At 41.9% G+C, this 10,753-nt stretch overlaps 1 protein-coding gene across 1 annotated transcript; it reads left to right on the top strand.

The window, feature by feature from the left end:
• Positions 1-1,366: 1,366 nt before the first annotated feature.
• PNRC2 (proline rich nuclear receptor coactivator 2) lies at positions 1,367-6,479 on the top strand. Its single transcript, XM_069756948.1, has 3 exons — positions 1,367-1,549; positions 3,392-3,581; positions 5,912-6,479. Exon 3 carries the CDS (start codon positions 5,930-5,932, stop codon positions 6,326-6,328), a length of 399 nt encoding a protein of 132 aa, XP_069613049.1. The 5' UTR covers positions 1,367-1,549; positions 3,392-3,581; positions 5,912-5,929; the 3' UTR covers positions 6,329-6,479.
• Positions 6,480-10,753: the final 4,274 nt, after the last annotated feature.

The raw sequence follows: 10,753 nt of genomic DNA, 5'->3' as shown, positions 1-10,753 counted from the left end.
TTTTTCTCGTTCGTCGGGTGACTTGATCTTTTGAGCGGTTTACACAGGACAATGCACTGCTGAAAACAATGTCAGCCTCTGCGCCCTGAACAATATATTGCAGATCGATGAGACGGATTTCCCTGTGTAAACTGCCTGCTAAATCACCACCGATCTGTAAATCTTTACCGATTGGTGGCCCTTTACCGGGTGGTGTGGAAGTGCGATATTATTCTTAAAAGCTGTTGTAAAAAGGCGGTGCTGAAGTATAAGGTTTATTACCGACTACCATAAAAAGGCGTTATTGGCGATAATTACTGTATTAAAGGGACAGCACCCTTGTTTGGAAAATATCTCATGTACAGCACCATGGAATCAATGGTGCTATAGAAATAAATAATAATAATACCTTATACACAGGATAGGGAATAACTTCCCAACTGCTGGGACCCCCACCATTCGTGAAAACCGAATAGAGCAATGCTTAGCACTGCTGATCCATTCTCAACCTCGCTGTGGCACGCGTAGTTGACGCCACATCTCGCGATACACTGAGGATGGAGGGGCTACCGAAACGGATGGATATGTACCTTCCATGACGAAAACAACCTCACTAGAGGTCCACCGGACCCAGTATTTATAGGTTAGTGGGAATGCTCGAGCTTGCGCTCGCTCGACTGATCTCCGGCGCTCCTAGAAGATTGGATAGAGCGGCACTGCTTGTGATCGACCACTGCCCCACTCGCAGGGGTCACTCCAGAGCCCCGGTTCTCATGATTAGTTGGGAGATCCGTTTTGGCGCCAAGACAAATTTTCCCATTGCTGGCGCTGAGACGAATTCTAAAACTAAAATGTCCCCTAGTTACTTATTGACTGTAAGCGCTTGTGTGTGGGCCCTTCCTTCATTCCTCGTTTTAGATGTGACTATACTTCATAATTTCTACTTTTTCTTATATCAACAAGCCGTGTTCTGTCTCCAGTCTCATTTTCGGTTTATTTCAGTTTTTCGCCCTCCTGCCATAATCACAGTATAATATCTCAGGTACTTTATCCTATAGCACCTCCATTACTAACAGCAAAGCAAGCAGGCATTTTCGCTTGTACACGACTCCATGGACCCCGTTTCTTGTTTCCAGGCAAATGTCGCAACCGTGTGCAAGTTTGTCTCCAGCCTCCAGACTTTGTTTTGCTTCCTTCCCCTCCCCCCTCACACAATAACAAGAGACACGAAATGGAAACAGGAGGCGGAGCCAGAGAGCAGAAGTCCGAAGCCGCACCGCAACAGGCGCCACTCACGTAATAGGCGTTCTGATTGGCCGGGCGGGAGTCACTCTTCTCTCCCATTGGTTAGGACGCGAGTAAGGTGGAGGCAACGCTCCATATTTGTCTCTTTAGCTGGGAAGGTCGAGCTGAGAGTTGTGAGTTGGACGCGAAGGGAGAGAGAGGAAGGAAGGTGCTGAGGAGGGGGCGACAAGCGGCCACCTCATTGTGGAGTTACCGTCCCGGTGCGCGAGTTCACCATAGCGGAGGGCAGAGAGGCGACGAGTCAGTGTTGTGGAAGGAAGTCTCGGTAAGTTCCTGCCCCTCCTGCTCGGGCGCCATGTTTAGCTGGCTCGTCTCTACTTCTTTGTTCCCCTGCGTCGCTTACGTCATCCTGTACTTTCACCCCGAACTTTCCAAGTGTGACCCCAGCGGCAACCGACTGTATGTATGTATGTGCCCCCCATTGCTGTGCTAGGGGCTTCATACTGCTCGTCTGGGGGAAATACTGATTACTTAGTGATGCTGGTGTTTGCTCTTTGTTTTGGTACAGTATAATATTTATATATTCTATATTACCCCCCCCCCCATTTTGTACCATATATTAGATGTTCACATTTATGCTTTTGGAACAAAGGAACTAAACAAATATTTATATAATATTGTTTTATATGTACGACACTGCTTCTGTATTTTGTGTGTGTGTGTGTACTGCCCCTCTGTGTAGTGTGTGTACTGCCCCTCTGTGTAGTGTGTGTGTACTGCCCCTCTGTGTAGTGTGTGTGTGTACTGCCCCTCTGTGTAGTGTGTGTGTGTACTGCCCCTCTGTGTAGTGTGTGTGTGTACTGCCCCTCTGTGTAGTGTGTGTGTGTACTGCCCCTCTGTGTAGTGTGTGTGTGTACTGCCCCTCTGTGTAGTGTGTGTGTACTGCCCCTCTGTGTAGTGTGTGTGTGTACTGCCCCTCTGTGTAGTGTGTGTGTGTGTACTGCCCCTCTGTGTAGTGTGTGTGTGTGTGTCTGTGTGTGTGTGTGTACTGCCCCTCTGTGTAGTGTGTGTGTACTGCCCCTCTGTGTAGTGTGTGTGTGTACTGCCCCTCTGTGTAGTGTGTGTGTACTGCCCCTCTGTGTAGTGTGTGTGTACTGCCCCTCTGTGTAGTGTGTGTGTGTACTGCCCCTCTGTGTAGTGTGTGTGTGTGTACTGCCCCTCTGTGTAGTGTGTGTGTGTGTGTACACTGCCCCTCTGTGTGTGTGTGTGTGTACACTGCCCCTCTGTGTGTGTGTGTGTACACTGCCCCTCTGTGTAGTGTGTGTGTGTACACTGCCCCTCTGTGTAGTGAGTGTGTGTGTACACTGCCCCTCTGTGTAGTGTGTGTGTGTGTGTGTACACTGCCCCTCTGTGTAGTGTGTGTGTGTACACTGCCCCTCTGTGTAGTGTGTGTGTGTACACTGCCCCTCTGTGTAGTGTGTGTGTGTACACTGCCCCTCTGTGTAGTGAGTGTGTGTGTACACTGCCCCTCTGTGTAGTGTGTGTGTGTGTGTACACTGCCCCTCTGTGTAGTGTGTGTGTGTGTGTGTGTACACTGCCCCTCTGTGTAGTGTGTGTGTGTGTACACTGCCCCTCTGTGTAGTGTGTGTGTGTGTACACTGCCCCTCTGTGTAGTGTGTGTGTGTACACTGCCCCTCTGTGTAGTGTGTGTGTGTGTGTACACTGCCCCTCTGTGTAGTGTGTGTACACTGCCCCTCTGTGTAGTGTGTGTGTACACTGCCCCTCTGTGTAGTGTGTGTGTGTGTGTGTACACTGCCCCTCTGTGTAGTGTGTGTGTGTACACTGCCCCTCTGTGTAGTGTGTGTGTGTACACTGCCCCTCTGTGTAGTGTGTGTGTGTACACTGCCCCTCTGTGTAGTGTGTGTGTGTACACTGCCCCTCTGTGTAGTGAGTGTGTGTGTACACTGCCCCTCTGTGTAGTGTGTGTGTGTGTGTACACTGCCCCTCTGTGTAGTGTGTGTGTGTGTGTACACTGCCCCTCCTGTGTAGTGTGTGTACACTGCCCCTCCTGTGTAGTGTGTGTGTGTGTGTGTGTACACTGCCCCTCCTGTGTAGTGTGTGTGCACTGCACCTTGTTGCTCCTCCTGACTTTTATTTTTTTTAACAGCTGTACAGACTTCAGTTCTCGCTATCCCCAGCAGCTTTCTGCCAAGGGGATTCATGTTTGTTTTGGATCTTCACTGGCCCATGCAAAAACAGTCTGGCAAGTGGAAGTGTGGATCACAGAGGGTAATCCAGTCCTTACTGCATCTGGGATCTGGAGGAGGAGTGGAGGCATTTGACGGATCTGCTGCAAGGTAAATAGCTGCTGCTGGCTTTATATGAAGAGCCGTTATTGCCGGAAAGGGATATTGCTCTCTATGCTTTGTCCCTCCTGTTACCCCTCCCACAGTTACTAGATACATTTGCCGACTATCTTTTTGAAACTGGACTATGAGGAAAAAAAAAAAAAATTACAAAGTCCAGTTTCAACTAAAGTTAGACCACAAATGTATCTACTAACACTGGGAAGGGTAACAACACAGGAGGGACAAAGCATAGAAAATAATGTCTAAAGCATAAAAGTAATATAATTTCCTTTTATAATAATTATAAGCAGATTTGTGGGGTTCTAGGTCCCGAGACCCTGAGAAATAGTTTCTGCATGCCCAGAGTATGGATTTAATAGAAAGCAAATATAACCAGTGCTTATTAAATATCCCTTACTCTGGCAAGATGAACTGTTCACTGATTTAGCATTAGTGTGTTTTTTTTTTTTTTTTTTTTTTTTGTGTAGGGGGTCCCCCTACCATAACATTTTACTTCTATACATTAATATATATATATATATATATATATAATTTATTATTTTGTTCGCATAGAGCATTGTGCCATCCATGTGAGGGCTCATTCACATGTGGTTTTATTTAACACGTGGCACAGACTGATTAGGGTCTATGGCTTCTTTGCACACCGATGGCTAACATCTTAGGCCGGCTTCACACTTGCGAGTTTTACGGACGTAAGAGCGCAGAAACTACGTCCGTAAAACTCGCAAAAAATACGGCATAATTATTCTCTATGCCCCTGCTCCTATCTGCCGTATTTTACTGATCAGTATTATACGGCTTTCTACGGCCGTACAAAATCGCAGCATGCTGCGTTTGTCACCGTACTGCGCAAGAAATACGCCAATGAAAGTCTATGGAAGCGTGAAAAATACGGATTTCACACGGACAAGCAGTGTGACTTGCGAGAAATACGCAGCGCTGTTAGAGAGAAAAGCCGGTAATTCAGTGCGGTGTACAGTAAAATCACACTGACAGCTTACAGTCCAATAGGTAGAATAAATGTGTACACATAGAATAGGTGTGTGTGTATATATATATATATATATATATATATATATATATATATGTCAGTGAGACACATATATGTATATATATTACTATTTATTCCAGCGCTATACAGCTTGAAAGCCGGTAATTCAATTACCGGCTTTTTCTTTCTCCTTCCTAAAACCCGACATGATTTGAGACATGGTTTACATACAGTAAACCATGTCTTCTCTCCATTTTTTTTTTGCAGATTCCACACTACTAATGTCAGTAGTGTGTATCTGCAAAATTTGGCCGTTCTAGCTCTTAAAATAAAGGGTTAAATGGCGGAAAAAATTGGCGTGGGCTCCCGCGCAATTTTCTCCGCCAGAGTAGTAAAGCCAGTGACTGAGGGCAGATATTAATAGCCTGGAGAGGGTCCACGGTTATTGGCCCCCCCTGGCTAAAAATATCTGCCCCCAGCCACCCCAGAAAAGGCACATCTGGAAGATGCGCCTATTCTGGCACTTGGCCACTCTCTTCCCATTCCCGTGTAGCGGTGGGATATGGGGTAATGAAGGGTTAATGCCACCTTGCTATTGTAAGGTGACATTAAGCCTAATTAATAATGGAGAGGCGTCAATTATGACACCTATCCATTATTAATCCAATTGAATGAAAGGGTTAAATAAAACACAAACACATTATTTAAAATTATTTTAATGAAATAAAAACAATGGTTGTTGGAGTATTTTATTCTACGCCCAATCCAATCACTGAAGACCCTCGTTCTGTGAAAGAAAAAACATAATAAACCAACAATATACTTACCCTCCGCAGATCTGTAACCTCCAACGATGTAAATCCTTCTGAAGGGGTTAAAACATTTTGCAGCAAGGAGCTTTGCTAATGCAGGCTGCTCCTCGCTGCAAAACCCCAGGGAATGAGTCTAAATATAGATCAATGAGCTATATTTAGCTTCATTTGCGGTGAGGCGCCCTCTGCTGGATGTTCATAGATCGTGGGAAATTTCCTAGAAGGCTCCCGGGCTGCTGCACCCTACGTCAGATTGATATAGATTACGCGTCCAATCCGCAGCAAATACTGAACATGGAAACATACCCTAACTAATATATTAATTGAGGGAGCTGAGAATCCAGAATCCAGTGTATGCCTACAACAAGCGGCTTCACAATTCTTCCCTGCTGGGGTCTTAAGAGCATGACATAATGTCACATAACATTAGATGGTGTATGTTGTAAATGGTGTGGGTGTGATGACATGGCTAAAATTTTTATGTGTGTATATATATATATTTTTTTTTTTTATAGGTGACATCAATTTTGAAGATGGGTGGAGGTGAGCGATGTAACATTCCTGTTCATCAGCATAGACCTAGTGTTGGCAAACGTAGCAACCGGCAGACATTATTAGAACGTAACAATCAAACCATGAATACATCTCACAGTAAAGACAGAGGACGTGGTCCAGCCGGGCTAGCATGGCAGGCCATGCAGAACAGAGTCATCAATAATAACCGGTTTCCAAACCAGAACTGGAATTCTGGTTTCCATGGATCCAATCACCTCTTGAATAACCAGAATTATGCTGGTGCCAAATTTAGTGAGCCACCATCACCAAGTGTTCTTCCAAAACCTCCAAGCCACTGGGTACATCTGTCTTGTAATCCTGTCGATAAAGAATTTATGTCCTTCCAGCTAAAAACCTTGCTGAAGGTCCAGGCCTGAGCATCTTGGACCAAACCAATACAGCATTTACAGACAATTGCAGAGTAGCAAGCTAAAGACTCACTTCGGGGTTTTTGTTGTTTTTTTTTTTTTTTCCCATCACTAGGCACATAGTCCATATTGGTTTATTTCTGCTCTGCCTAAACTTGCTAAGGAGCAAGACTGAAGTATCTGGAGAAACTTCTGTGAAGATTTCTGCATGGGAATCAACTTTGTTTGTTTTTTCAGCAGATTTTGATCATATCTCAATGAACTTGTTCATCTACTTAAATTTTTGTTCATGCAATACTTTGCACTTGACATAACTGTGAATTCATTGAAGGCTGGCTTGCAACGAGTAGCACTGTCCAGCTAGCCTTCAGATGAGCTTCACTGTTTTGCATATTCTGTGGGGTCTGCAGGGATGACTTTACATTCACAGCTTCTCTCCCCCCATCCCCCCCCCCCCCCCTCTGTATGCTTTAATTTTGTAAGGACAAAGGCTTAATGTCTGGCTTTTGTTTTGTTTTTTTTATAGCAAATTTTTCTTTTTATATGTGCCAACTGAACTGCATGTTTGCACTGCTAGTTACTGCCAAAATAACTTTTGGCCTCTGCCTCTTGTTTCTGGTTGTCCACTGACTCCCTTTCTCTTTTTATTACCCCTCAGCTCTGGTTGTACCACCACTCCCTTCCCTTTTTAGTCTCTGCTAATGTATGGTGTCTTGAGACAGAGTGTGCGTGTGTGTGTATATAAAATATATCTTAAAAAAAAAATATATATATATATATTTTTTTTTAAGTTTTGAAGATGTGCTAATATGATCTACACTTGTGATATTGGTCACTTTATGTCCTTAGCCTTTTAATAGCAATATGAATAATTTTTTTTTTTTTACTCTATCCTCATCCAGGAAATATTAGATGTCCAATTGTATGTAAAGTTCCAAAACAAAAAACCTTTCAGGTTTAGGGTTCATTTTAGCACTTTCAAAGTTAAGAGGCATGTTCACAGAAATATAAAACCTCTTAAATGGGTAGGGCTCTGTGGAGGCGTGACAATTGTCCAAAAGATTTTCTATAATTCCAAAAATTGGTGTAAATTTATAGCTGAACTCCACCTACGTCTACAGCTGACATGTCCGTGTGTAGGACACGGACCACCTAAATATTTGCATCTTAATAACCGTTATGAAATATTATTGATATTTCCTTGTGTTGTACCAGAAGTTCCAAAACAAGTTGACTTGACCTACTTATTTTTTATATATATTTTGTTCCCTGTAACATAGTGTAATTGAGTTTTTTTTTTAATATTTTCCCCTCTTATGGTGATTATCTTTGCTGCTACTCTGCAATTCTCCAAGCTAGCTTGTAGTAACACGAACTAATCAGTTCTGTAAATACCTGTAAAAGTTGTAGCATATGTAAATGAAAGCAGGAAAGTCTGCAGATATAAAGTATTTTTTAGTACATACTGCTGAATGTAGTCATGCAAAAGCCATGGCTTCAAATATTGAATATTTTGTTAAAAGAACACAAGTGTGAGTGTAGCCTTTGCACAAAGTGCCAGTATAAATATGTACACGTTCTCGTGTTATCAGTTGTAAGGCTACGTTCACATTTGCGTTGGGCGCAGCGTCGATGCAACCCACAACACATATACACAACGCTGCATTTTTTGACGCATGCGTTGACCTAAAATAGTAGTGTTCATGAATTTTGGCGCAGGGAAAAACGCTATAAGTAGTGTCGTCCGTGCCCTGTCTGGTGCGTGAAATTGACGCATGCATCGTAAAATGCAATACAAAGCATACCGGCACATGTCCATGCACCCCCCCCCCCCCCCATGTTAAAGATAGGGGCGCATGACACATGCGTCGATGACGCTGCGCCCACCAACGCAAATGTGAACGTAGCCTAACTGGTTCTGTCGTGGGATTGGTGCAAATGAAGCATTTAATTATTTTATACATAAACAAAAAAAACTAAAAAAAAAAAAGCTGCTCCAATTTGATGGTAACACATTGTTTTTGCATAAATAGATGTATTTTTCTATTTTGCAGACCGAGTACTCCACTGCTCGGTCTAGTGACGCTGTAAATAGATGTTATAGTTTAATGAGTATATATGAAATGTTGCTCAGATTACATGAGTTGCACTGTGTGGGCCTTTATTCCATGACTTGTGAATATTCCATTATCCATATTTGGATATCTCCTCCCATGAACACCCCTCTTCCTCACCCCCCAAAAAAAAAAAAAAAAAAATCTGTGAAGGTGGAATAACCCAAGCCCAACTTGAATGCTCTAATACTTTCAACAACTGCCTTACCTCTTTGACAACTTGGATTCCTGTTATCAAAAGACTGGACATTCCTTTAAATAATGAGTTGTCTAAGATTGATATCCTTCTACAATGTTCTGCAGGTATAATGGACTCTTAATTTTCCATGTGAGAATTGCACTTTTCTTTGTGTGGTCCAGTTCTATCCAAAATGATGCTAAAATTTTTTTTTTTTAACCAGATCAGTTTGCACAAGACTTTGTAATGTTTCGTATAGGTGGACTGTGACTTGTAAACTTGTAATTTACAGGCTAGGGCAGCCTCGATTCAGCATTGTTTTCTTCCTCTGCAAGGAAAAAAAAAAATGATTCTAACGGACTAAGTTTACATCTCCAATTGTCTTTGTATACTTCAGATGTTTCAGCCACAAGGCTCGTTCACAAATTCGTGTTTTTTTTTTTTTTTTTTTTTTCCTGTACGATCTATGATTTTCAAGGATGGCACTTATGCTTATATTCTGTGGGGCTCTGCAAATGTCTTCCAGGTACAAGAAAGCGACACTTGGACAGCACTGATCAGAATAGTCTGACTTTTTTTTCTCGTACGTGGAAAATACCGACATGTGAATGAGCCCTTGGTCATTTTTTTTTTTTTTTCCAAAACTTTCAATTTTGTGCAATTGTACTCCAATCTTAATTTGTGCAAAAAAAAAAAATGAAGTCATTGGGTTTTCAAATATCCATTTTGTGCAAAAAAAGCCAGCATGTTTTATTTTTGCGCAAAATTCATGAACTCGCGTAAAACGTTTTGAAGACGGCAAAAAAAAAAAAAATTGCAAATGATAAATTGGGGCTGTTGTTAAATTAACATTCAGATGCATTCGCTGGGCTGGAAATGATTTCCTGTATAGTTCTTGGGGGGAGGGGAGAGGCGGTCAAAAACAGTAAGTGATCTAATGTGAAAATACCACACAATTGAAAAGGCTTTCTTACTTGGCTGAGATGTGTGGATTTTTTATTATAAATTTTAAAGTATTTATATACAGCTGTGTGACCATGCCTTTGGTTAGCTTTCTTCATGTTACGTGTGGCATCAGTATTAAACTTACAATGCTTTCATTGGAAATTGGTCAAAACAAGTAACTTGTGCCTGCAAAGTTGGCACTTTTTTTTTTTTTTGTGCCTCCTGTATTGCTTTTGAGACTCTATTCATACCTTGTAGAGCCCATTTTTATTAGTGCAATGGAAACAAACTGTCTAATGTGCAATGCATAATTTTTTTAAATACAAAAATAAATTCTAATCGTCTGAGATGAATGGCACGTTAACTGTCACCCCATAAAGACTTCTTTACACTTATAGTGCAATGAAAGTCACCCAATTTTGCAGTAAATTGTGTATTTCATGAGTCATTTGTACCTGTACAAGAATGTTAACTGTAAAGCTTTAATAGTGACAATCTTGCATTTCAATAGCAGGTGGCTGTCTGCGAATCAGTACTGCTACGGGTCTGCTTTAATAGCAAAGAACATTTCCATCCCAAAAGCATGCATCAAATGATTACGTAATCTGTATTTTTTGTTTTGTCTTCTCCATTGATTTGTTATAGGCAAGCATTTCTTGAATACTGCTGTGCTGTATTCACTTACTCTACAATTGTTACAATGTGAGACCTGTATGTAAAATTCATCTATTTATACATGAAGAATGTGTCGGCAGCACTCATGAACTATGGAGAAAAAGAAAATAATTGGCATATTAGGTTTACATATTCCCTCTATTCCATAGTTCTGTGTTTCAAAAATGCCCAAACTGAATTGGATTATAAATTTCAAGTAACAAAAAAATTTGGTCTAAAAACAAGAAATAAAATAAGTTTTCTTCCCCCTAGTATTGTCTTTTGTTTTTCTTCATCTGTAGACTGGAGCAGATGGGATTGGTAAGACACGGTGGCGTTTTTATTCTTTTACTCACTTTTCGAAGTTTATCCCATTTCTTTTCGCACCCGAACTATACTTTTGCTTTAAGGAAGTTGATGCTACTGCTTGAGCAACAGCATGAACCACCGGTATCTGGAACCCCTTACCTGAACTGATGTTGCCATAGTCAGCCTTGCCTTCGCAGTAGCACAGCATCGTGAGGATTGGGCACTAGAACAGCA

Source organism: Ranitomeya imitator, chromosome 3 (genome assembly GCF_032444005.1).
Source record: "Ranitomeya imitator isolate aRanImi1 chromosome 3, aRanImi1.pri, whole genome shotgun sequence".
Taxonomy (NCBI): domain Eukaryota; kingdom Metazoa; phylum Chordata; class Amphibia; order Anura; family Dendrobatidae; genus Ranitomeya; species Ranitomeya imitator.
The sequence above is the reverse complement of the archived record's forward strand: the minus strand, read 5'-3'. Positions and strand labels throughout refer to the sequence as shown.

What these genes read in the sequence shown, in the direction of transcription:
- PNRC2 (XM_069756948.1), top strand. Translation starts at nt 5,930, where the DNA reads ATGGGTGGAGGTGAGCGATGTAACATTCCTGTTCATCAGCATAGACCT.